General features: G+C 30.7%; 4 protein-coding genes across 4 annotated transcripts; 2 read left to right on the top strand and 2 right to left on the bottom strand.

The window, feature by feature from the left end:
* Nucleotides 1-201: 201 nt before the first annotated feature.
* LOC118048915 (probable calcium-binding protein CML23) lies at nucleotides 202-1,015 on the bottom strand. Its single transcript, XM_035058769.2, has one exon. It carries the CDS (start codon nucleotides 893-895, stop codon nucleotides 422-424), a length of 474 nt encoding a protein of 157 aa, XP_034914660.1. The 5' UTR covers nucleotides 896-1,015; the 3' UTR covers nucleotides 202-421.
* A 5,637-nt stretch (nucleotides 1,016-6,652) lies between these two features.
* LOC118048924 (probable fructokinase-6, chloroplastic) lies at nucleotides 6,653-11,066 on the top strand. The gene is made up of 7 exons (XM_035058775.2): nucleotides 6,653-7,024; nucleotides 7,616-7,824; nucleotides 8,562-8,774; nucleotides 8,880-9,077; nucleotides 9,211-9,348; nucleotides 9,947-10,063; nucleotides 10,688-11,066. Exons 1-7 carry the CDS (start codon nucleotides 6,880-6,882, stop codon nucleotides 10,820-10,822), a joined length of 1,155 nt encoding a protein of 384 aa, XP_034914666.1. The 5' UTR covers nucleotides 6,653-6,879; the 3' UTR covers nucleotides 10,823-11,066.
* A 4,745-nt stretch (nucleotides 11,067-15,811) lies between these two features.
* Nucleotides 15,812-16,756, top strand: LOC118048934 (polcalcin Syr v 3-like). Its single transcript, XM_035058786.2, has one exon. It carries the CDS (start codon nucleotides 16,158-16,160, stop codon nucleotides 16,401-16,403), a length of 246 nt encoding a protein of 81 aa, XP_034914677.1. The 5' UTR covers nucleotides 15,812-16,157; the 3' UTR covers nucleotides 16,404-16,756.
* A 554-nt stretch (nucleotides 16,757-17,310) lies between these two features.
* LOC118048945 (probable serine/threonine-protein kinase PBL7) lies at nucleotides 17,311-20,884 on the bottom strand. The gene is made up of 6 exons (XM_035058796.2): nucleotides 19,731-20,884; nucleotides 19,383-19,640; nucleotides 19,113-19,294; nucleotides 18,917-18,996; nucleotides 18,653-18,800; nucleotides 17,311-17,889 (listed from the first exon to the last, which is right to left on the bottom strand). The coding sequence occupies exons 1-6, from the start codon at nucleotides 20,278-20,280 to the stop codon at nucleotides 17,545-17,547; spliced, it is 1,563 nt and encodes a 520-aa protein (XP_034914687.1). The 5' UTR covers nucleotides 20,281-20,884; the 3' UTR covers nucleotides 17,311-17,544.
* Between the last annotated feature and the right edge of the window lie 6,474 nt (nucleotides 20,885-27,358).

The following is a 27,358-nucleotide window of genomic DNA, read 5'->3' as shown; positions in this document are numbered from 1 at the left end:
AGAAACAGTTAGTAGAGATGAGATATTTTTAATTATCTAAAGATCATGTCAAATCTAAAAAAAAAATTTAAACCCAATAATAAAATATATAAACATCATAAGAAAACATCCAAATAAATAAATCAAAAGATTAAAAACTAAGGTTCCTAATTATCTGAAATCATGTGTTTCATCAAAAACAATTACCAGCAATAATCCAAATTAAAATTAAAATTAGCTACTAAATTCCACTATTATTTTTTCTGTTCTTGCAAATTCAACTTACCTCAAAACAGAAAAGAGCAACGATGGAGTTCAAACAAAAATAAAATAAAATAAAACCCCAAACTAGCACCACTAATTACCCTAATTGTTTTAAAGACTACTCCTGAAACGTTGAACCAAGTCTAAGTAAGAAAATAAAACATGGTAATTAATTAATTTACGCTAACCCTTTAGTCATCATCTTCTTAAACTCTTCAAAATTAACATTACCATCACCATCTTCATCAACTTCACGTATCATCTTACGACAATCACTCAAGCTACACTTCAACCCCAACATCTTCATTACGGAGTGCAACTCATCAACTGAAATCAGTCCATTCTTGTTCGTATCGTATAAATCGAAAGCATCCCTCAATTCTTTACTGTTATTGCCACCACTGTCGCCAAGGCCACCATTCTGGATGAAGTCGACAAACTCGTCAAGATCAATGTAGCCATCACCATCTTTGTCGAATTCTTGCATTATCAACTCGACCTCTGCTGGTGATATCTTGGTACCCAGTTCGCTAAGGTTGTCTACAACTTCACTGCAAGAAATTTTTCCATCACCGTTTTTGTCGAACTTGTTGAATACCTTCCTTATGTCGTCCATGGAACCGAAGGCTGTTGGGTTTCTTGATTTTGCCATTGTACAAAGAAAAAACAGAGAGAAAAGAGAAAAGACAGAGACTTTAGTTTTGCAGCTGCTAGAGAAGGAAAAGAGGAAAAGAGTGTTTTCTCTCTCTTGGTGTGTATTGAGTAGATCAATAAGCGTTTTATATAGGAATTTGTGGGGTTGTTTGACTTCAACGCGGCTTTCACGCGCTTTAGAAGATTTTTCTTATTTATTTTTTTAATTTTGTAAGTGACCAAATATGTACTTTTTGCAGAGTGGTGGAGAATAGTTTGTGCTGTTGATCTTTTGAAAGAAAGCTAGGAGTTGGGACACGTTTTTTTAAAAATTTTAAAATTTTTTAGTTTTAAATTATTATTTTTTAGATATTTTTAATATGATAATATTAAAAATAAATTTTTATTTTATAAGAATTTTTTTATGGAAAAGAGTGACATGCAATACTTTAAAGTCTCATTCACCATGTCTTTACACTTAGGCCTTGTTTGTTTCCCGGAAAGTAGTTTCCGGGAAACCATTTTCCAAACTTTCCTGTGTTTGTTTGTCATTAGAAAAGTTGGTCAACGGAAAACAATTTCCGGTCAGCGGAAAAGACTTTCTAGTCAACGGAAAACACTTTCCGGTCAATTTTAGTCAAAAAAAAAATTGACTTGGTTTTCAGGAAAGTGTTTTCCTTTTAGCTGTGTTTGTTTTCCGGAAAGTGGTTTCCGGGAAAACACTTTCCAAACTTTCCTGTGTTTGTTTGCCAGTAGGAAAGTTGGTTAATGGAAAACACTTTCCAGTAAAAGGAAAATTTGGCTTGGTTTTCAGGAAAGTGTTTTCCTGAAAATTTTGAGGGGAAAACACTTTCCGGAAGTTGTGAAAAATTTAGAAATGTCATTATTTGCTGATTATATCAAATTTGATCCTCAAACTTTTGATTATTATATATATTTTGTTTTGAATATTTATTTTTCAATTTCATCTCTTAAAATTTATTTTTATATTAACTTTGGTCCTTATTTTTATAATTGCTATTTGCTTTTTTCTTATCATTTTTTTATTGAAATTTTTTATTTATCAAATTTGATCCTCATTCTTTTGACTGTTACTTATTTTATTTGAAATAATTTATGAAATGTTGATTATTATTATTTAATTTCTTCATTTTTCATTTTTTTAAAATTTTTTACATTTGATCCCTATTATTTTGATTATTATTTGTTTTATTTGAGATAATTTATTAAATTATATATTTTTTTCAATTTCATTATCATTCAACTTTTTAATTTGTAAGATTTGTTTCTCATTATTTTAATAAACTTGAGAAAAATAAAATATTAATAAGTTATTTTCCAGCTCATTTTCCATGACATAACCAAACACTGGAAAGTGTTTTCCAGTTCATTTTCCATAACACTACCAAACATCGGAAAATACTTTCCCGGAATTCACTTTCCAAAAGGAATTCACTTTCCTGCAAACAAACGGAGCCTTAAGTAACATATTCTTTAAAACAAATTTATAATATTATGATTTTTTTTATAAAAAATCTCATAACTTATTTGAGATGTGATCTAATAAAAAGTTACATTTCAAGATTTAAAAATAAGAGTTCTACTTTAAATTGTTTGATTTATTCATTTTAGTTTATATAAAAGCCTATAATTCTCTATGGATCCACTTGTTAAGGTTTATGGTATGTAAAAAACAATATTTGAAACTTATGAGAATATAACAATATATTTTTTTAAAAAAACATAACAATATTTAAAAATGGTGTATTATTTATCAAGGCAAAAGATATTAAATAAACTAAAACATTACATATGATCATGTATTTAAAAAAAGCATCGGAACTATTGTTAGCTAACAAGTGGGTATAGTTGTGAGGACATAGTTGTTTCCAATGTTTTTTCTTGAATACAGGGTTTTACTGATCACTTTCAATTGTTTTTGTAGGTCTTGAATAGTAGGATTTTATCATACAAAAACAAATTAGTCAATATCTTTATTGATGGAATCACTTATTGTTTACATGAACCATGTATGAAAAACATTATTTACTATTTTATCATTTGTTTTTATAATTTAAGTTTACATTGTGTTTTAATTTCGTGTCATTTCAAAAAAATAATTTGATACCTTTGATTAATTTTATTATTTTTATTAAAATAATTTTTTTTTTTAATTTTTTTTAATTTTTTATATTAATTTATTTGGATTTGATTGAATCACTCGAGCTGCTAAGAACCTGATCGAATTAACTAAATTCTATAAAGTCAAATAGTATCGGAACTCAAAACCGGATTTATATTGGGTTTTGGATTACAAGTTTTTCAGGTTCGGTCAGGTTCAACAACCACGAAGTTAATTCACTTAGTCAAAAGTATTATTATGGACAATTAAGTCTTAATTATATGTTGACAAATAATATTCATTAATTAGGACAGCCATTAGGATCTTAATTTACGAAAAAAGACCTCTTGCAAATGAGGGCACATATGCTCTCCTCTCTCAAGATAGAATTATTAGAAGGTTTCAATTTCAATTAAAAAATTGTTAAGGGGCTAATTGTATTAAAATGTTTGTTCTGTGACTACCTGTTCCTTGGCAGGATGGAGAAGGAAACAATAAATAAATAAATAGTCGTTTAGAAAATATCAGACGAAATTTGGGGATTTCCTATGCATGGGCATAATATTTTGTTACCTAAATTAATTTTTTTTGTTATCGAAGAGGCCAAGGAATTAGGATTTTTGCATTTAAAAATACAGGCTAACCCTTATTTCTAATAAATTTAATTTTTTTTATACGTTTTGTATTGTTTTGAATGTGTTGACTTCAAAAATAATTTTTTTTTAAAATTATTTTAATATATTTCGACACAAAAAACACTTTAAAAAAACAATGGCAACCACACTCCCAATCATCTGATACCCTTCTTTGAGAATTTCTTTTTTTTTTTTTTTTTGTTTTATAGTAAATCTTTGATATGCTTATAATATTGATGAATATTTAATGCCGTCCTTAGAAGGAAATTATTTTTTCTTTTTTTCTTTTTTTTTTTTTTTTGGTAACCCGGGGTGTTCGGGCCAGCTTACGCGCACCACGACTATTCCCCGGGCCCACTGAACATCCTGCAAGCCCAGTAGGCAAGTAAGGCACCGCGGGGGTGACAGACTGGTACTCTTGAGGATCGAACCCAGGACCTTCGCAAAGACAAGCTTTGCTGTTGACCAATGGGCTAGACCCTCAAGTGTGGAAATTATTTTTTCTTGTTTGCTATTGATAGGGACTCTTAACTATTCACATGTGAAGAAAAGTAATTGGATATAATTATAGAAGTCTTGATGGAGATTGTAATTGAAGGGATGCAAAGGTAAAATAAATTATATTTAATTATATTGATCAGTGTTGTGCATGTGAAATTAAATTTCTTATAATTCCACTTATTCTGTAAATTCTCTTGGAAATATTCATAAAGATTAACCATGTGATCAAAAAAATATATCTTTTTAGCTAATTATATTATTTTCTTCATTTTGTTTAATTCTTGTATGTCCAAAAAAATCTTGAAAATCATAAAAAAAAAATACAAAAAAATAACTGGGATTTGAAAGTGAACCCTAAAATTATAACTAAGGCAGGCATCTAGACTAGGAAGAACAGCCAGCCCACTATAAAACACTTGGTGCTGCTTGTCCACAATCCACAATGAAGTCTCTTTGCAGTCGAAGTTGGCCTTTGGAGGCTGCGAACAGATATGCTTCTGTTGAGTCATGTTCCATTATCCAAATTCCTTTCTTTCTCCGGAGCATATATTTACCAAAGTATGCTTAGACTAACTTTTGCCTTATATTTTCTTGCTGTGATGCTAAATGGCCAGAGATCTAGTTCATGTGCTATAAAAATCAAAGGTGCTCAGTGTTAAAAGCTTAGAATTAAAGAGTTTGTTTTTCTTGTGATATCATATTCGAGCCCTATAATTGATAATATTGATAGTCACTGGACCTAATCATTAATTTTATGGCCCGTAGAGATTAGTTGTGTGCAAGTTAATCCAAACACCCCATCTATTATTAATAATAAAAAAAATACAGAATGGCTTTTTACAAAGGGGAAAAAGGATTTTCCAAAAAATATAAAATACTATAATAAAAAACTAATAATTAAGGAATAATTGCTCAACGCACGCGTAGTCCTATTTGTTTATGTGCCTTAAAAGCGTGTAATCAATCATGTTGAAGCAAAGAAACGAAGCAAGTGAGAAGGAAATCTTCTTGCATGTAAGCCCAGTGTGGTCATCAATGAGGTCTTTTTTTTTTTTTCGTTTGCTGCCATGCCACTATGCTGAGGAGTTTTGGTCGTTATGGCAGTTTGAGTGAAGCTCTCAAAAGGAACTAAAAGCTAACTTCTTGTATTCTAGAAAAAGTAAAGTCTGCTCAAGCGGGTGCTTGATTAACAAATCCAGGAGAAAGCTTATTAATTTTTGCCTCGATTAATTGTTGTATATATAATAGTTTTTATGATTAGGGTTTAGAGAAATATATTTAATAAGAAAACTATAAATTATATCTTTTTCATAATAAAGTTGCTAGTCTTTTTGTGTAACATTGGACAAAACATTGGGCCTTTAATTGCAACATGTTTTTTTTTTTTTTTTATGAATGTTTTAGAATCAGCTTGCACGTGTATTACGACTAATTTTACGGTCCATTGAATATTTTACAAGCTCAATGCATGTAAGACACCCCAAGAAATAACAGATGTATACATAAAATTTGAAATCCCAGATATAGAGAAAAGAAAACAAGCTCCTTCACCACTTTGACCAATATTTCTTCATCCTCCAGTAAGAGGACCAACATGATAACGCGTCATCCAAAAGCATATAATTACCGGCTCAACTGGGCTGCCGCCGGCGAACAGCAGGTGCACTTTCTGAACAACATAGATGAATTGACTGTATCCAGACTCCAAGCCAGGAGATGACAGAGTGGCGTCTCTAACTTTTCTGATATCAAAGCGCGTAAATCCTCGAAGCAAAGCAAGTGAAAAGGATGCCAGTTTGTTGCCCTCTTAGAAAACAGACTGGTGACACCTTAGAGCCAGTCAATCCCATGAGTGTTTTGGGCAGGAACAAAAACAGAGAGATATGTGATGGCTGATGGGCGTACGTTCTTTTCCGATAGTTTAATTTTGAACAGCGGAATGGCTGTTAAGCGGCTGTTTGAATTTGAAATATCGGTTGCTTTTTTAAATATTATTTTTAATTTTTAAAAATTATTTTTAAAAATCTACAAATTCAAAATATCATAAATATATTAATTTAAAGTAAATGAAAAATAAAAAAATTTAAAATTTTATTCAAAAACACTATCAAAAACAAATTTTAACTAAACACATACTTTTTTAAACTTATTTTCTTAAAAACTAATTAAAAATATTTTTTAAAAATATAACCATAAAAAAATGAATACACAACTAATATACACAAAAAATAATAAATTTAATTAATTTTAAATTTATATAGTTCACTTGGATTTTAAATTTATTTAATATTATGTTGGTGATTGCTTTTTAAAATATTTATTGCTTTAAAATATATATATATATATATATTAAAATAATATATTTTTTTTATTTTTAAAAATTTATTTTTATTATTATTATATCATAAACTTTTAAAAAATTCAAAAAAAAAACCCTAAATTTTAATTTTAATCACAATACCAATCAAACTCTTTTTAAGTACAAGACAACCTAGTAGAGTAAGTTGAGTAACTGAAGTAGTCTTGTCCAATAACCACAAACTGACACCACAACAAACTACTTCACTCTCTTGCATCCTCCGCCCAAATCTCAAACACCGTAGTTTTTATCCAACAACACTCCCTAGACTCCTCGTAACACCTCCTATCTCTCCCTGACAACTAAGAAACAATACCCAGCCGGCTGATCAGATCAAAAAAGAAAAAGCAACCAAATTTTGCTTACAAGTTTTGATTTTGAGGTGCATGGCTGCTCTACACTCTACTGCTTTTTGTTTAGGTGGTGTGGCTTTGTCTTCTCGTCAAGAACTTTGTTTCAGACGTGGGAATGTTAAAGCCTCAACTTTTTCTTGCCCCCCTTTGGTTTCCATTCCTCGATTGAGCTTCCAAAGTAAGAATTTTGTTTCTTGGAATCATAGATTAGTTTACTTTATCTTGAGTTTTGATGCACGTCAATGTGTTTTTCTTTAATGGGTTCTTCACAATCAGTCTAAATCGCACTGGTTCTAGTTGGAAATGAGTGTCCATGTCTTGTGAATTGAAGTTTTGGATTCCATCGGTTTTAGTCTCATAATAGAAAATTGGACATCAAGGAGAATCTCAAGCTTTGATTTTTCTTTTTCTTTGTCTTTTTCTTTTTTTGGGTAAGGGATCAATTCAAAAGAGTCCATAGACAATCTTTTTAGCTTTTAGGGACCTTATAAAGTCTCGGTCTTGTAGATGCCATATCATGAAGGGCTCAAGTTCTCTAATTGCTTTATTCTACCATTTTGTGAAATCAATTCTGCTGGAAGAACAAGAGGAAATAATTAACGTTTTGCCTTCATAGTGCAAATTCCCTTAGGCATCAGCTTCTTTCACCAAATTCATTACATTTCTGCTTTTACTATCTATTTGGAAATATGAACCTTTTCTTTTTATGTTTCCAACTTGTTATGAGACTCTCGGCTCTTTCTTTTGCTTCCTATTTTATGTAATCCAGGTAAAGCATTCGGGGGTGATGGGTCACCAGAAACGAAAGACTCCTCTCTTGTGGTTTGTTTTGGGGAAATGCTAATTGACTTTGTCCCAACCATTAGTGGACTTTCATTGTCTGATGCACCAGCATTTAAGAAGGCTCCAGGAGGTGCGCCTGCTAATGTTGCTGTTGGTATTGCTCGACTTGGTGGCTCGTCGGCATTTATAGGGAAGGTACCATTATAACAATAATGATCAATGTTTATGGCAATGATTAGAAATAAGAAAGCAAGGATGAAGTAGTTTTTCAGATGCCCATGTAGCCAATTTGTTGAGGAGTTGGTAAAAAAAATCTGCCAACGGGTTTTTTGATTCTCTCGGGCTTGGTAATTTAGGATTGTAGTATTCAAGTTAGAGTCCTATTATAGTGTCATTTATGTTTCCCTTCTCCTTCTTTAATGATTTAAGACACACAACTCCTTTTCTTGTTACACAGACATCATTTATGCTTAATAGAAAGTTAAGTTGCAAAGCTGATTTCAGTAGTTTCCTGAGTTTATCCGACATAACAAGTTTATCTGGCATCCACTATCCACAAACATACGTCCTAGGCATTCATGTTATCTGAAGGTGAAAAGCTGTCATCCACCTCTCCGAGGTTGAATTAAAGTCCTTTGAATAGAGCTATGGATAGCTGGAGATAGAATCAATCTGTCACTGCAAGGAGCTGTCAAACAACAATTTTCCTTGTTAACAATTTAGTTCTATTGATCATTCTTTCAACCTAGTGCATTCTTGACAAAATATTACTTCCCTCTTTGTTCTAAAATTTAACAGCGTGTCAGTTTTGTAGCATGCCATACCCTGCTTATATTATCTTATTGACATGTAGTTTTCACAAAAATTAACCATAGAAATTTTATCTGTCATCTATCCTCTCAGATCTCGAATCTTTTGTACAACATGCACAGGTTGGTGAAGATGAGTTTGGATACATGCTCGCGGAAATATTGAAGGAGAATAATGTGAACAATGAAGGGATGCGTTTCGATCCTGGTGCACGGACTGCTTTAGCTTTTGTTACATTAAGAAGTGACGGGGAACGTGAATTCATGTTTTACCGTAATCCTAGTGCAGATATGTTACTTCAAGAAGCTGAACTTGATGTAGATTTGATTAGAAAGGTATGCAAGGGTTTATACTTGTAGTATTTATTTTAAACTTAAAAGCACAAAAAATACTTTGTTACATAAAAAAATCATTTTTCTCCTTTTTATGTACCTTGGCAGGCAAAAATATTTCATTATGGCTCCATAAGTCTTATAACAGAGCCATGCAAGTCAGCCCACATTGCAGCAGCAAAAGTTGCTAAGGATGCAGGTGTTGTTTTGTCCTACGATCCTAACCTGAGGCTTCCACTATGGCCTTCTGCTGAGAGTGCCAGAGAAGGGATTCTGAGCATTTGGGACACTGCTGATATTATCAAGGCAACATGCCATCTTGAGTAGATTAATTACCTTATTGTTGTTGGCAATTTTTTTGCTTCCCCTAATTTAGAGGCATGGTGCAATGCAGATAGAAATATCACCCTGATGGTCACATCTTGTTTATGTCTTCCAGATAAGTGAAGAAGAGATATCTTTCTTGACTAAAGGAGAAGATCCATATGATGATGCTGTTGTTCAGAAGCTATTCCATCCAAATCTTAAATTGCTTCTTGTCACTGAGGGACCGGAGGGCTGCAGGTATTACACCAAAGTAAGTACCAGAAATCTAGTCTTTAAAAATCTACTTTTGAAACTTACAAGACCATCCCGTGTGCTCCTATCCCATGCATGTCAATGAGAAATTGTTGCTGTACTATTGCTTTGAGTTTGGATGATGACAGGAATTGAAATAAGAATGCACATCCAAAACTCCAATCACATGTTGCTTACAGGAACTTAAAAGAATTGAAAAAAAAGGAAAGGAGGCATGAGAGAGAGAATTTTGTATCGATGCAGCATTCAAGATTGTAGACCAACAGGAATCAAGAAGCAATCTAAATATTGCAATATAGAGTGAATTGGAGAATTTTGAATATTGTGACCGGACCTTTTTCTTATCAACTTTTCCATAAAACTGCAATTTGAGAAAACCTTATCTGCCTCTAAAAGTTTTCTTTGTTGATGGCAACTCTAAAAGGCTGTCTTTCAAGAGGATTTGACTCATAAATTAAGTGAAAATGCACTGCGATTTTAAAACTAATTGACCTAATATAGTGCTAATGCCTTGTGATATTTCCCTCCTATATTGGAGGTAATGTTTTCTTTTAATATCTCTGTGACTAAATTTTCATTATCTCATATGTTTTCAGGAGTTCAGTGGGAGAGTGAAGGGTTTAAAGGTGGATGCCGTGGACACCACTGGTGCTGGGGATGCTTTTGTTGCTGGAATATTGTCACAACTAGCTAAGGATCTCTCCTTGCTCCAGGTAATGCCATTAACAATTAGATTAAAGAAATGGTAGTATCTTCAGGTCAACACTGCTGTGCGTGTGCAAGCACAAATTTACACATGCATTTGGTATCTTCGTCATGATGCAGTTTAGTCTGTAGATATGTTTTGCATAATCCTAGCTTTGTGTCAACATATCAGCTGCTGGCTCAGACATTAATTTGAGTTTTGGATCTCCCCTAGGCAATCTCAATAACCATATATGATCCTAGCCTATCATTTCATTTCATGCAACTATATAACCATTATAAGGTTCTTTCTTCCATTGTATTGAAGAAACTTGATCTTCAGCTGTACTTGGAAGGTATAATATTAGATAGGGAGTTAGTTATAATCATGCAAGGAATTCATAGAGCTGGACAACGTCAAGAACTTCTCCAAATTGTTTTGTTCTAAAATGATAATTTCCCCCTTTCAGATCATCTGAAAAAAACCAGTTTTCTATTTATGCATGGTTTCCGGTCCCGTCCAGGTTATTGTTGTGCAAACCAGTGCAAGTCATGCTTAGTTTTCACAGTTATGCTTTTAAAAACAACAGTGTACTTTATCTTTTAACTTTGTAATGCACTTTCACACTGATCGACTTCTTTTAATCTTTAAGAATGAGGACCGATTGAGAGAAGCTCTCAAGTTTGCGAATGCCTGTGGTGCATTGACTGTGAAGGAGAGAGGTGCCATTCCAGCTTTGCCAACCAGAGAAGCTGTGAACAGTGCCATCATTCAGCTTGTTGGATAGAGTTTTCGTGATCTCTGTGATTAGGTAACAAGTTCCATGTCAATTCTTTAGATCGTTCGACGATTCTTGCAATGATGGATGGTGCTAGTGTAGGATCTATTTACTCCAATAACTTGCAACATAGCTACCCAGCTCAGTGTTGTACATGCAAGTTTTACCACAATCTGGTGAGTGAAATCATTTCAGTATTGTAAACATTCAGATGAGGTACATCGCCAATAAAATAAAATTTATAATTTTGTGATGTCTTGTCTTTCCCTGCATCATATGTCTCTCCCTGCTAGTGAAGGCGTCTTGACGAGTAAGGCCTGCAAAATTTTGATTAAAGTCTATCAGGCTGTCATCTTATAAACAGAAAAAAAAAAAAAAAAAAAAAAAAATTATGATAAGAACGGTTAATTTTCATGATTCAAGTATAATCCTTATTTTTCTCCCAACCTTCCTGTAAGAAATCCTCGCCTTGGTATGACTCACATCAGCACAACTGTAAATCCATTATTGTCAATTTGCTTAATACTGTACATCACTTATTTGAATCATAGTTATCATTCTTGATTTGGGGTTGATCCAGTCAAGTGGCTGGAACTAAGTTTTATGGGTCAATCTGAAAAATTTTAAAAAAATATTTAAAGTTTTAATATTTTATATGAAAAAATTTAAAAAAATCCATATGAACATAGGCTATACATGTTGTAAATAATAAAGTTTTAAAAAATTTTTTTTATTTTACATTAAAAAGATACTATGTTATCCTTTTAAGTTGAAGTATTTAAACCAACAAAGATTTTTATCCCACATTAAAAAAACATAACTTTTTTCTTGCTGGGCAGGATTGGGCACGGGGAGAGAAAAGTGGAGCGGGGAGGAATTTTTGTTTTTCTTCTAAATGAATACGATATTGAGATTTTTTACTAGCGAGCAATTGATTTCTAAGATCGCTCCTGGCTTGAGGCCTTTTACTAGTTAGTCCCGGTAAAGCCCCCAGACAACGTATTTTTTTGAAACGAGGCCCTCGGTAACGTGACATAAAGACTTTTTATTTTCTTTATTTTATTGAAATTTCATAAACCTAAATTTAAAACTGAAACTAAAGGATAAATATGATAACTGAGGCAAAATCTAGTTTCATCTATATTGACTTCTTCATCCTTCTCAGACACTAGCTTCAAAAGAAGGCACATTGAAAAAATAAAATATTTTATAATATTTATATAGTGAACTTTAAAAACATATTAATAACCAACTAAAAATATATATAAATAAGGGTTTAGGAGAAAAAACACATTTGAAAAAAAAAGGGTTTCGTTCGGGTTTGCTCAGGTCATGGGTCGACCTGCCGGGTCAATCGGGTTTTGCCTGGTTATTGCATCGGCCGATATTTTAACAAACTCGGATCGGTCTAGCCACTAGGTCGATAGGGTCCTGGGTCGACCCGCTAAGCCGATCTGGGTTTAATAACTGTGATTTGAACTCAAATATCTTGTTTTTCTCCGGCACATTAAAAAAAAAAAAAAACCTAAAAGAAGGCGGGTTATGCTATTTATTGGAATAATATTTTGTTTTTTTTCTTTGATTTTTATTCAATGAATGCTTTTTTTATTTTATTTTTTAATAGTTAAAATTATTTTTTTATTTGGTTGTCGTATTCTCATAATATGGATCATTAGTTTTTGGGAGTTAACTTGGTTGATTAGATTTTTTTTAATTAATTTTTTATTATTTTATCCTTTAATATTGATTTGATTGAGAATTAAACTTTATATTTTTTTTTCTTTGTTTTCTATTATGTTTTTTTGGTCTCATGACTTGAGAATAATATTTGACAGGTAACCCAAGTTGAATTAGGTTGTTTTTTATGTTCATTTTTTCTTAATTTTTTTTCAATTTAATCATTCAATATCAATCGGTTGGGAATTGAAGTTTCATAATCTGTTTTGATCTGCTTTCTACAAAGGATATCTTAATCTCATTATTAGGGTTGCAAGTTTTGACATTTTAACTCTGGTTAAATTGATTAGTTTTTTTAATTTTCTTTCTAATAAGTTATCTCGGTCCCAAAACTCGAGTGACGGGTCCTTCAACGTTGGATTTTATTTTTATTGAGTTGTTCTCGTCTCATGATTCAGGTTGCAAGTTTAGTGGATTAGTCTAATTGACTAAATTATTTTTTTAATTGACTTTTTTTTTTTTCTAGTTTTATCATTTAATATTGTGTTTCATTTGAAATTAGACTTTATGATTTATTTTAATTTACTTTTATTAAGTTATCTCGACCTCATGACCTGAGAATAATGCTTAATGAGTTAACCCGGATTGACTTGACTTATTTTTTTATGTCATTTGTTTAATTAATTTCTTACAAATATCTTTGTTCAACATTGTATCTGACATGGTCGATTGAGAATTGAGTTTTATAATTTGTTTTGATTTATTCTTTATGGAGTTATCTTAGTCTCATGATCAAGATCACATATTTGGTAGGTTAACCGAGTTAAATTAGTTTTTATTTTATTTTATTTTATTTTTAAGAGGTTATCTTTGTCTCATGACTCAGGTTATAAGTTTAATGGATTAACTCGGGTTTTTTTTTTTGTTTTTTAATTGATTTTTTTAATCTCATATTTCATCATTGGGTTGATTGAGAATTAGATTTTGTAATTTTTATTTATTTACTTTCTATGGGGTTATCTCGGTCTTATGATCCGAATCGCAAGTTTGACAAGTTAACTCGGGTTGTTTTTTAGGTCTTTTTTTATTGATTTTTTTTTTAATTTCATCTTTTAACATTGAGGTGATTGAGAATTAGGCTTCATAATTTATTTTAATATATTTTATATGAGTTTATCATATTCATATAACCTGGATTATGGATTTGACATTTTAACCTATGTTAATCAAAGTCAATACAATATGTTCTTCTCTTAATATTAAAAAAAAGATATCATATTGAATTTGTTTTAGTCAAACTGTTTTTGAAGGTCGTCTAGGTTTTTTTTGAATTTGTAAAGTCAATTGAATCATATTAAATCAACTCTCACATGAGAATTTTTTTCCTCTAAGAAGTAACATTTGAATATTTTTTATGTTCACTTGACATGACCTAGCGCATATGAATTATCTAATCTTAAACTACAAAATGAAGCAACTTCTCCTATTCTTACAAGATTTGAACCTAAGATCTCCGAGCGCAATCTATATTTGTGGTCCGCATTCCGCCGCAAGTTGGTTAAATGTTTTTTTCAAAAATGTTAAAAAAAAAACAATTGAGATATGAGTCATTGAATTAATTGGTAATTTAAATAATATGAATAAAAAATGCAAACAAAAAATAAATTAACAAAAACAAATAATGAAAAAAAAAGTAAAAAGAACCTGACATGAGCTCATTTGAAGTATAGAAAAACCCAATATTGGAGGGCAAAATTACAAAAAAAAAAAAGTAAAAAAAAATAGTTAAACCAGGTAAACTCACAAATTCCGTAACAATAGACATAAGATTAGGATAACCTCATAAAAAAAAAAAAAAAAAATCATTTGAAAGGAAAGGAAAAAAAGCACAAAGATCAATTTTCAATACATTAAATGTTGAATGATAAAATTAAAATAAATAATTTTAAATAAATGATATAAAAACAAGAAATTTCACAGAAGAACCCTAGATAGTTGAGTCATTTTCAAGACCAACAAGAAATTCCATAGAAAGCAAGTTAAAAAAAAAAAAAAAAAACTCAGTCTCCAATTGAATAAATACTTGAATGATGAAAATAAGAAAAATATAACTTAGATAAAAGGAAAAAAACCAAGTGAACCAGGGAAAACATCTTAAACTTGGTTAAATTTTTAAAACCTGCAACTTGTGAAACCCTGGATCCAGGTCCAATCAAGAAGTGTATTACAAACCAATTTAAAAATATCAATTTAAAAAACTTGTTAAAGCAAAAAAAATTGACAATGAAAAAGAATGAAGATCAAATCTAATAGGAAAAAAAATAAAAAAAAAGTGAAATAGTAAATAAAAGTAATTTAAAAAAATGATTTTAAACAAAACAAATAGTAATAAAAATAAGAGGAACCAAATTTGAAAAGAGGGATGAAATTGGAAAAGCAAACCAAATTTATAAATTATTCCAGATAAAAAAAGAGATCAAATCTGAAAAATCAACAAATTAAAGGGTTATTCTGAAATTTTTAAGGGATTGATATGAAAATCCAGGTAAACAGATAGAGAAAAAGGGAAAACATGGTCGCTAACACCAAACCATCAAGAATTTTGAAACATATGCCACCTATGAGGTTGGAGCGCCTTGAGACCTTTCAAATATCATTTCAAAAGGCGATGTTTGATGGTTGGAAGGCCTCGCACACGCCATCCGAATAGCTTAGGGATTGTCCAAATAATGGCGAGTGCAATGTAACCTTCAAATATAAAATAAAATCAATGTAAAATAAAATAAAAAAAAATTCTTTGTTAAAGAGTTAAGTTGGTTTTGTCTTTAAAGGCATCAAAAAAATCATACTATTTTAAAAAAAATAAATTAAAACGTGTCTGAGTAATAGGCATTATATATTTTTATTTTAGGTTTTAATTAGTAATTTTATAAAATAAATACCAAACTATCCCCATACAATTTATAAAAAATAATTGAAAGCAATTTCATCACTTTATTATTCAATGAATAGGGAAATTAATGTCCACTACGATAACTTCTCATTCTCTTTTAGTTTTTTTTTTTTTTTTTTTTAAGTTTTTAATTTTAATTAATATCAAGTCTCTCGGTATTTGAACATTATTCTGACTTTGAGACCTCCAAGTGGAAATCTAAACTCAATCAAGTTGTGATGAAGTGCTTAATATTGTTGAGACAACAGAAGAATTTTCCCATTAGTTCCTGTCAAAATTGAGACATTTTCCTGTACACAAGTCCAAATGATAAAAAAAAATTAAAAAAATCTACAGTAGTCATCACTACAATTATAACTCTGCATTATTTGACAAGCTGACTGTTTTAACCGATAACATATCTTATTTTTCACTGTGGGACTTGTGTCCTGCCTTCCACGTCAAGTAAACAACAAATAGTTAGTGATTGTGTCGAATGATTGACATCCAATGTTTTGTCCTGATTTTTCTGTCGTTTCTTCGAACAATTTCTATGTTTTGATTGGTCAAGTTCAACCCTAGGATATCTGTCGACAAATAGTTGAGAGTTTTCAGGTGATCCGTTCCTATTCCGAGTTCATTGGTTATCATCCCTTTAAGAACCCAGCTCCTTTAACTCCCAGTCATCCTCCTTCAAAATCACAAGGCTAGGATCCAAAACACACTCACACCAACATGGCTGACGAAAGGCCTGAGCTGGAGCGCATTTTCAAGCGTTTCGACTTGAACGGTGATGGCCAAATCTCTGCAGCGGAGCTCGGCGATTGCTTGAAGACCCTCGGTTCAGTCACAGCAGAGGAGATCAAGCGCATGATGGCTGAGATTGATACTGATGGTGATGGATTCATATCATTCCAGGAGTTCTTAGATTTTGCCAAGGCTAACAGTGGCCTGATGAAAGATGTTGCTAAGATATTTTAATGTTACAACATATATCCTTTCCTCTTCTTTGCACTGTTATTTTTTACTCGGGAAGTAATGTAATTCGTGGTTGTGAAAGGCAGAGGCTAAGTCCATCTGAATTTTGATTGACACGGACTTGATCTGGTAGTTACAGCACAAACATCTTTATCACCTCATGTTTCAATATGAGCAATTTGGTATCTTGAGTATTCTGAAAGTGATAGGGCAACAGCAACGCGGTTCTGTGGTAAAAAATAGACGTTGCCCCTTGCATGCTTTCTAATCCCCACGAAGCATTCTTAATATATATTATTTTAAATTATTTTATAACCTCAATTTCAAAAATATTCTTAACCAAACACATTAAACTACTTTTTTCTTTAATCTTAATTTCAACCACAGTTTTAACCAAATATCTATTTTTTCAACCCAACCTCAATTAAAATTTTTTTTTATAAAACAACTTTTTTTAAACCATAATTACAATAGTTACCGCATTACCATCCACACTATAAAATATAACCCCTGTTTCAGAAAATTTTAGATGCACAGAAAAAAATGACCATAGTACCGTTTTATGGTCATAGGATGTTCAATTCCTTGGCTATTTACTACAGTGTGATCTTCCAGTTCTGCAGTCATGTTGGAAGATTCATTCAAAAACCATATGCTGGTAATCAAGTTATGGCCTCGATAATTCAGAATTCACATTTCTTGATTCAAACTTGTTTTGTTCCACTTATTAAGGCCACAACACACAACACACACAGGCACAAGCGATATATGCATACATTCAAGCTTTTCTGCAATCAACAAGTAAAGAAAATAAGTCAAACTGCATACTGTGTTTAAGAAAATATACAATCAGACGTCTAACCTTGAAATGAATCTATTACTCAGGGTCTTTAGAATCAGAGAGGGAAGATAACTAGAAAATCAGCACATTGCTTCGAAGAATATAATATTAGAAGTCTAACCTTAAAATCATGTTTGCCATAGGTGCTGTGGCAGCCAAATTTTAGCTATTTACACAATTCCCAGCAAATTCTTTTTTCCTATTTACAATTTCAACACTCTTTTTGATTCTGATTTCTAGGATTCTCTCTCCAAGCAAAAAAACCAAAAAGAAAAATCAGAAAGTTGAATATACCATGTTTTTTTAACGACAATAAAGGTGGTCATCATCCTCAAATTCTGAAACTCCTAACATAGCCAAAGCTAAGTGACTATTCATCTCACTTTTTGTCTGCTGTAGTTGAGGGTAACAATCTATAATCCCGGAAAAATTGGATTTCTTCCTATTTGAGTAGAATGGTTGTTCTTCACCTCTCAATATGCCAATAATTTCGTCTATTCCTGGTCTTCGAGATTCTTCATTGCTTATGCAGGCAGCGGCAGCCTGGATCATCTGGGTTATTTTAGTTGTATTTCTCAAAGTGCATTTAAGTCGTGGATCAAGCAACTCCTCAATGGCTACCTTTCCCTTCTGCAACAGGGGTTTAGCCTGGAAAAAGATTGCAGAGTCCATGATGTCAATTTCACATCCAATAATAAAGGCATAAATGTCATCATGTTGTGAACAAATGGCCAATATCTAAGATAGAGCCGTTTGCTATTTGCTCAAGTCAAAATGATTTTTCATAATGCAATCAAATCCTAATATGAGTGACCTTGTTGCCAAAGCAACAGCACATGGTTTTATTAGAGATTGAAGGCAAAAATCATAGTGAAGTTTAACGTTGATAGAATTCTTCAAAATAGTAAACCATGAGACAGCAAAACAAACTCATCCTCCACATGATGCATCAGCTACAAGAAATTTGGTCAATTTGTGCATGATTCTGGGGTGAAAATTGCATAATAGTTCATGCTTTGACTAAAGAAGTCAGATAGTTGAGGTTGAAAGTAAACTAGAAGGAATTGATGAAGTCAAGCGAAAGCCTGTTCATAAATCCATTTCGCTAGGACCAGCAGAGAAAAAATGATGCATAAATCCCTGTTCATAGAACAAGAGGACAGAACAATTCCATCCTAACAAAGCAAGTTATATTGCTTAAAGTTTACAAAGAAACGCTTTTTGCTCAACATCTGATTCAAGTCTTGACCTAATCTAATAGTTATTCTCAGAATGTGGTTTGTAGACTATGGCATTGAGTAACAGAAAGCCCTATTTATCTATGGAAGCTTATAGCAGGGTCATTCACTCAAACATCACAAAGTCAAAGGGACCGATGGAAAGTTAAAAGGAAACTAATTCAGTAACCTACCCATAGGACCAAATTCTCTTCCCCCAGTGGTTTCGTTGCTTCAATTGGCTTCCTTCCAGAAATTAGTTCCAATAGGACCACACCAAAAGCATACACATCGGTCTTATCGGATATTTTCCCATGCTGGAAATACTCAGGAGCCAAGTAGCTGCACATTTAAGATTTATATTAGCAAATGAGGGGAAAAAAAAAAGAATAAATTTGTCGAACCATTAAAAAGAACATATATGGTTTCTTTTGTCATAAGTTTGTTTCAGTTCATACCCAAATGTTCCCTTGACAGTTTTACAAAGGAAAGGGACTGAAGGTGCAGAAGTCCAAGTAGCCAAACCAAAATCACACAACTGCAAGCATAATTGTCATTTTTTATCAATAAAAATAACATGCATAGCTTAAATTGATTCTGAATACCATAGAACCACTTAAATAAGAGATTGTAATCCATGAAACAAGCCCTTACCTTGGGAACTTTCTTGGAAGAAAGGAGTATATTTGAGGGTTTAATATCTCTATGAACAACACATCTTTCAGTTCCATTATGCAAATATGCAATTGCTTGTGCAATTCCAAGTGCAACCTTATATCTCACAGACCAGGGAAGGCCTGAAGAACCCTTAGCTCCTCCCTTCCCTTTCTTCTTATCTACAAAAGGTAGTACTCCAAAAATTACTAAAATTCCAAAAATTCAATCAAATTTCAAAATCCCAAATTAAAGAACAAGAAAGTATACCGTGCAAATGGCGCTCTAAGCTGCCACCAGATACATATCTGTACACCAAGAACAAGCCCTCATCTGGATCAATACAGAACCCGACAAGAGGCACAATATTTGAGTGGTAAAGAGAACTAGCAATCATTAATTCTCTACAGAATGCCTTTGAAGCCTCTTTATCCTCCTTGTCTAATCTCTTAATTGCCACAGCAGTCCTCAAGAACCCAACTTTACCTCTAAAGACAAAGCTCAAAGCTCCCCTGCCCAAAACTCTACCTACCCATCACAACAAAAACAAATCAAAATCTCAAAAAAGAAACAAGCTTTAAGATTCAAAACAAAAAACAGAAGTTACCCATTTCTTACCTTTTGAGAAATTATTAGTAGCAGCAAGAATTTCACTATAACTGAATCTGACCAAAGAATTTGCAACTGGAGAGATACTTCTCTCAAGCGACTGAATTCTCCTCCATTTAAGCTCTTTAGCTCTAGTCTCATTCAATCCATTGTCCAAATTCACCATCAAAACAGTAGCTGAAGAATTCATGTTCATTGACTCAAGCTCAACTTGAGAGCATAAACTGAACCTGAAAGAAGAGTGAACTGATTGTGGATCAGCATTTGTTAACTCTGCACCACCACAGCCACCAGACTCTGCCAACAACCATGCCTTGTTGTGCTCTAAATCTGCGTTCTTCTTATTACTTTCCTTACTGGTTCCATCACTCTTATTTGGCACAAAACAGGCCAAACCAAATTGCCAAAACATTTTTGACCAAAAAGCTTTCATTTTTCGCTCATAATGATGCTCGAAGTATAGGTCTTTGGCTCTGAAAGTAGCAGTGGACAGAGCATCACTAGTAGAGCTATTTGGGGGCTCTTCTGTGTTTAAACAAGAACCTTCAAGGAACCCCATTTTGAAACAGATCTCAATGAATGCACAAACACCCAAAAACCAGAAAAGAGAGAGAGAGAGAGAGAGAATATAAAAAAGTTAAAGCTGATGCCTCCTTTGCTTCAAGGGTGGTGGAGAATTTGCCATAATCTACATAGACTAGAGAGAGAGATGGGAAAGAGAGAGATGGACTTTAATGGGTTATGGTCCTTGTGTACATGAATTAAGGAAATGTATGTATGTATTTATGTATAGGTGAAGCCTTGACTAGTTTAGATTAGAGGGAGAAGGTGGAAATGAAGGAGAGAGATGAATGTGTATTTTCCTTGAAGCTTAACCTATAAAAATGAAAAGGGCTTCATTGGGGTTTGGTATTAGTTGATACTTTACTAATAATTAAGAGAAAAGAAGTTTATTTTTGTAGGGAAAGAAGAGATTCTTCCTGCTGTTTGAGAAGCGGACAAACAGCACCCAAAGTACAAGCCTTGTGCATCAGTGGATGGAGCTAAATAAAAAAAATACCATTAAAAGAGGAGAGGGTACCAAGCAGGAAGATTGTGGGTTAATGAGTGTTTTTTCAGATTAGGTTGAGAATTAAGAATGATTAGTAGGCAATAGGAAAGAGATATGATGAATGGGGCAAAGGTGTATTATTGGGTGTTATGTTATCTGTTAAAAGAGGGAAATAAGAGGCGAAGATTATGACTTTATGGGGTTTTTTTATTGTACGGGAGAATGAAAATTCAGACAAGAAAAGAAATTGATTAGGACATAAATCGTACCAAGGATTGCTTTGTAGTTTGGTGACCATCCAAATGTCTTGCCAAATTGTAACCACCTCTTTTGTTAAATTTATTTTTAAAAAAATTCAGTTTATGCTGTCTTTTCAAATATAATTCAAAAAACTATTATGGTGTAAAACACATATTAAAATTATATTTAATATTGTGATAATTTTTGTGGGTTTAATTTTTTAAAAAATATATATTTTAAGAAAAAATTTTTAATTGTGATTAAAAAATTAAGTTTTAAAAATTAAAATTGATATGAGATGAATTTTTGCATGAAAAAAAATCTTAATGAATAAAAATTAGGTTATTTTAGATTTTACAAAATTAAGATTTGAAATATAATTATATGTTCAATATAAAAAATAAAAGTTATTTGAATAATTAATTTTTTCTCTTTAGTTAAATAATAAACAAAAGCTACCATTACCGAACATGATAGTATAAAAATTTGACATTGGTAGGTGAAAATTGATTAAGAAAGAAAAACTTTACATTTAAATCTTTTGCTCGCTTGCCTGGAGTAAGTTATAAATTAGTTTATCTAGTTTTACAAAATAAATTAAATAATCTCTCTAATTCTAAAAAGTTATTAGCTAGTCTTTTTAAGATCATGTTTAATTTAATATTATTTCTAAAAATATTTTTTTTCATTAATATTTTCATTTTATCTATTTTGTTTTCTCTATTTCTTGAAAAAACAAGTAACTTGGAAAAATAACATGAAATGGATGAAAATGGTTAGGTTGCAAATATATTTAGAAATAAGTTAATTATAATTTACTCTCACAGTAGAGTTGACATCAAGTTTTGTTTTTTCTACCTAATAAATCTGAAACTATTTTTTATTTGGAAAGATGAGCAGTTCTTCGTTTATCGTCGATATGTTAGGTTGCGACACAATATCTCATTTATTTGCTTTCGCTTTTTTAATCAACGGTCAAGAAATCATAAAATAACAAAATGTAGACAGAAAACTTCAAGGATGATGTGGATTTTGGCATGGCTAAATGAATAGTACTTGATGGCTGTTATGGTTCGAGATAATTGGAATACTTGTAAGATAAATTATTTTAACAAGTCGACAGATTCTTTAATGATTAAGTTTTATATATATATTATATATATTGACATTCACAAAAGAATCAATTGAACTGGGTTTATAGGAAGAAAGGTTTTTTTCACGTGATTTATTTGTTATTTTATATTTATTAAGGTGCAGCTTATTTAAAAAAAAATTCATAGTAAAATTACTTGAATACTTTTAAAAATAATAATAAAAAAGCACAACCTAAGGGCTTTTATATATATATATATATATATATATATATATATATATATATATATATATACTTTTTTAAGCACAATATAATGACCCAATTGCTCTTAGAATCAAGATTCTCAAGGCATGGATTCAATATCTTTTGTGTCATTTCATAGAGGTTTTTCATAGTAATTATTTAGTTCTAAAAGCAACGTGGTAATTTACTAGAAGTATTTAAAATTACCACGTTGCTTCTAGAACTAAATAATTACTATGAAAAAACCTCTATGAAATGACACAAAAGACCTTCAAGTCATGCCTGGAGAATCTTGATTCTAAATAAAATTACCACGTTGCTCCTAGAACTAAATAATTACTATGAAAAAACCTCTATGAAAATGACACAAAAGACCTTGAAGCCATGCCTAGAGAATCTTGATTCTAAGAGCAATTGGTCATTATATTGTACTTAAAAAAGTAAAAAAAAAAAAAAAAACAACTCTTAGGTTATAAGTGTGTGTTTTTTTTTAAAATACACTTACTTATAAAAAAAATTTATTAATGCGTGCATTACACATGTCAGTCGCTTCATTGTTTTTAGGTGGTGTGTGCGACTAACTCGAGGGATTAAAAAACTTTCTTCCATCGTGTCATTGAATTCTCCACGACGTCTTGTTTCTTTAGAGATAACAAGTGTTGGTTGTTTTTCACTGGATTGTCTCCAACAACATTTTTTTTTTTTTTCATTTTCCTTCTCTCTTCTCCCTTGAAATTCGCGCAGACCATTTAAGATTTCATAGTAGTCCCTTTAGTTGCTTGTATTTGAGTGTCGATCCTTATTCTTTTGATTTGCAATATTTGTCCTTGGCCTTTTTATAAATTTTTTTTCAGTTGCATCATTCAATATAAATTTATTTATTTTTTTGTTCTTCAATTTTGTCCTTGAATCTTTTTTATTTCTTGATTTTATTTCTTGCCCTTTTTGAAAAATTTCAATTGTTTTCAATTTCATCGTTTGATGAAAAAAATTATATATTTTTATTTTTTTAATTTATTCCTTATTCTTTTGGTGGTTTCTTCTTTTAATTATATTGTGAATTTAATTTTTCTTTTCAATTTAACCCTTCAATCCAAAATTATTCATCCTCTCATTTGTTTTTTTTTTTTTTTAATTTGATCATCATTCTTTTAATTGTTTTTTTCTTTCTTGGATCCTTATGTGTGTGTGTTTTTTTTTAATTTTATCCTTTAACATTTGATTTATTAAAAATTAGGCTTTCTCCAGGTTTGGTGTTTCTAACCCAATTGCTCGGGTCACAGGTTTTATAAGCTAACACGGATTGACATTTTTTTTTTACTTATTTTCTTTTTTGATCTCATTACTTGACATTGAATTTTTTTTTTATATATCAAAATAGGCTTTATGGTTTTCTTTATTTTTCTTTTGACCAGATTATCTTGATCTCATGACCTAACTCGTGAGTTTGGTAGGTTAACTTGGATGGACTCACACCTATTTTTTGGCTTTTAATTACTCTTTCTTCTTTCGAATCCTTTTGTGTGGTTGAATTTTTTTTTTTTAATTTCATCCTTCAATATTTGGTTTGTTAAGAATTAAGCTTCATGATTTTTCTATATTTAGTGCTTCTGGTCAAATGGCCCAAGTCAAGATTTTCATAAGTTAATGATGGTTTTTTTAAAATTGAATTTTCATGATTTTTTTCATTTTTCTTTCTATTAGGTTACTTGATCTCTAGGTTTAGTGGGTTGAGCTTATAATTGCTAATTTTCTTTTATCCTTTTATATGATTGATTTTTCTCTCCAAACCATTCAACATTTGATTAGTTAAAAATTAGATTTTGAGGTTTTTCAAAACATAATTGATGTTTCTGGTCAATTGACTTGGGTCACATGTTTAATAGGTTAACACGAGTTGATATCACTTTTTTTGACTTATTTTTTTTTATTGGAAATTAAACTTCTTGATTGAGCTCGTGTGTGAGATTTTATAGGTTATAAATTTAGAAGATTAAATTAAGGTTTTTTTTTTTTTTTTTTTAATGAATTGAGCTTCTTTGTGTGTGTGTGTGTGTGTGTGTGTGTGTATTATCGAGGTACCATTTTGGTTTTCATAAGAATGATTTATTAAACAAAACAAGATTAAGTCAAGCTTTTACCTAACTTATTGGTTGTATTATTAATGACCAAAGTGACCCAATTTGGCTCATCACCAAAAAGATTGGGATATGATGCCATTCGGGACAGAAATATTGGATGTTACAAAGTTAGCTAGGATTATGGTGATACTTTTGATTGGTCCAAAATAAGGTTATCTAATTTGATAATTATAATTTTGGTCATGCAAGTGTAGACCCGGTACCTAATTAGGACCAACCAAATATTAAGAGGTGATTTGGTAGTATTTAAGATTGTGATAATGATTGTTTTTTTAAAGTATTTTTCTCTTAGAAATATATTAAAATAATATTTTTTTTTATTTTTTAAAATTTACTTTTTGACATCAGTGTATTAAAATAATCTAAAAATATAAAAAAATCAATTTGAAAAAAAAAATTAATTTTTTTTCTAAAACACTTTTTAATCACAGAAACAAACACCCTTTTGAAATTCTAAGTATGATTGCAATTATTCTCTCTTTTTAATGAAAAGATGATATGCATGACACAATTTCAATGGTTAAGTATAGATTGGGTAAGAGATGTGTAGACTTACTTTAATGGTGATTGTTGTTGTTATTATTCTTTAAGAAGTGATATGTAAAGAATATCATCAAGATGAACAAGTTTAAGAGAAAAAGGTCTACTAAAGAATAGGTTTCATTTTCATCCAATATTGTATTTCCTATCAATTAAGTCCTACTAGAATGAATCAAATTTTATGAACTTAATTTCTAGAGAAATTTGAACTTCTTCAAGAGTAAAGTGTGTAATAAGTGTTAAAAAATATGCATTGTAGCCAATTGGTTGGTTACACATAACATTGATTTTATTAATGTAAAATATATTTATTATTAATAAAATACTTTATTTATCTTTAATATTCAATTATATTTTATTAATGAATGTAATGCTTGATTAATGGATCTAGAGTGAAGATAAAGTTCATGAAACAAAAATGTTTTACATAGGAAATTATAAAGTTGTTGTAATTATAAAATTCATATTTTTAAATATTATTAGTCAATATTCTATTTGAATTGAAAATTAATTAGAACTGTTGAAACCAATGTATATTATGTTTCTTCCTTTATGAAATAAAGCAACTACTCTTATAAATTAAGGTACGAGGGACACTTGGAACTAATATTCATATACTTATCAGATGATATTTACATTAAACTGACCCGCTAGAGAATTCTATTTGGAGATCACCTATGTTTATGGAAAAACTCATGTAATAGTTACGTAAGTGATCTCTAGACTTGAGATCACTAAGTTATCTTATATAAAAAGAATTATGTTTTGTTTGTGACCACACATTGTCTTAATCAATGGTAACAAACGAGCAAATATTAAGTATAACATAAATTATATGAAGGTATTTGAATAATCAAGAGAGGATTCATGATCCTGGCTGAATTAGAAAAAATGTTTTAATTTTTTTTCAAATAATATTGATTGTGAAATCCTTGGCTATTGTGGAATGAGTTATGAAAAGAGTTTCAAAATCTTATTCAAAGAATCAATAACTATAATGTTAAGAATTAACATGATTTAACAAATGAAGGGATAATGTTTAAATCAAAGTATTCATGATGAAATGATAATAATTACATTAAGAAATTGATCACTAAAAAGTTAAGTCAAACCACATATGACTTTCTTAATATTTAGGGGATCATGATAAGTTATTAGGATTGTGATTTTTATTTTGGCTAACTTATTAGAGGACGTAATGGGTCACACATATAAGAATTAGTGGTTAGAAATTAAAATGAGATGATTAATCAATTGTGATTTTATTATAAATAAATTTTAAAAATTAAGGACTAGAATGTAATTAATATAGAGGATTACAATTCTAGACCTAGAAAAAATTGAGTAGAAACTTGATTGAATAAATTTATAAAATTATTCTAAAATAATATATGTGATTTTATTTAAGGGAAAAATTTATATTTTTCCACTCATAGGGTTTTTAGATTTATTTATAAATATAAATGTTATACCTCTTATTTTCTATGATGAAAGAGTACAATATAAAAACACCTAAAAAAAAAGAAGCTAGCTCTTTAAGGTAAAACAATTCCTCTCTACTCAAAGGATTTATGAGATTTTTCAATGGTGGTTCATGTGAATTATTATTAGATCAAAAAATTGAATGACTTGTAGTTTGTGATAACCTAACCTTGAAGCAAATATCCAAATCTGAAAAAAAAACATCTGATCTTTAGGTAATCTTCATATAAATCCTAAATAACTTTAGATCAGTTTACCGAGATTCTTGAAACTCCTAAAAAAAAATTTACTATTTTTGTTGCGTGTATATGTTTCGGAAAATTCAACAATAAAATGGTTATGATATAGACTATTAGACTTTAAACATCATCTCTTAATATACTATTGCGCTTCACAACACTTTTTCTCATTAAATATATTTATGTATCATTTTTTTCCTTTACTTTGTCTATGTTTTTTATTAAAAAAAAAAAAAAACAATGGTTTTCTTATATTGCAAGGGTTGATTCTAAGCCTAATTTATAGTTTAATAATTTTTTTAATGCAACTTTCTTGATCATATAGATAATTTGGTTGATTGTTTTTATATGTTGTATGGATGATAATGGTGTTCCTTTTAATAAGTCGGACAACATCAATATTAAACGAAACATGGAAGATCAAATTGATCTATTCACAAAATATAAAATAAGAAAACTAGAGAGAGATCCAATTGGTGAACTAAAAACTATATGGTTACATTGAAAAATATCCAAAATTTATACATATAATGAGAGGGAAAACTTGGAATCAAATCCTATATTGAGTTTATATACGGAATTTTGTTTTTGTCCAACTTATAAGCTAG

Source organism: Populus alba, chromosome 4 (genome assembly GCF_005239225.2).
Source record: "Populus alba chromosome 4, ASM523922v2, whole genome shotgun sequence".
Taxonomy (NCBI): Eukaryota; Viridiplantae; Streptophyta; class Magnoliopsida; order Malpighiales; family Salicaceae; genus Populus; species Populus alba.
The sequence above is the reverse complement of the archived record's forward strand: the minus strand, read 5'-3'. Positions and strand labels throughout refer to the sequence as shown.

Bases quoted from the DNA above. Each gene is read 5' to 3' on its own strand.
- LOC118048915 (XM_035058769.2), bottom strand. From the start codon at position 895: ATGGCAAAATCAAGAAACCCAACAGCCTTCGGTTCCATGGACGACATA.
- LOC118048924 (XM_035058775.2), top strand. From the start codon at position 6,880: ATGGCTGCTCTACACTCTACTGCTTTTTGTTTAGGTGGTGTGGCTTTG. The intron at 9,078-9,210 runs GCAACATGCCAT...TATGTCTTCCAG, and splicing joins ACACTGCTGATATTATCAAG to ATAAGTGAAGAAGAGATATC. The intron at 10,064-10,687 runs GTAATGCCATTA...TTAATCTTTAAG, and splicing joins AGGATCTCTCCTTGCTCCAG to AATGAGGACCGATTGAGAGA.
- LOC118048934 (XM_035058786.2), top strand. From the start codon at position 16,158: ATGGCTGACGAAAGGCCTGAGCTGGAGCGCATTTTCAAGCGTTTCGAC.
- LOC118048945 (XM_035058796.2), bottom strand. From the start codon at position 20,280: ATGGGGTTCCTTGAAGGTTCTTGTTTAAACACAGAAGAGCCCCCAAAT. The intron at 19,295-19,382 runs GTATACTTTCTT...TACCTTTTGTAG, and splicing joins CTTAGAGCGCCATTTGCACG to ATAAGAAGAAAGGGAAGGGA. The intron at 18,997-19,112 runs GTAAGGGCTTGT...TTATGCTTGCAG, and splicing joins CTTCCAAGAAAGTTCCCAAG to TTGTGTGATTTTGGTTTGGC.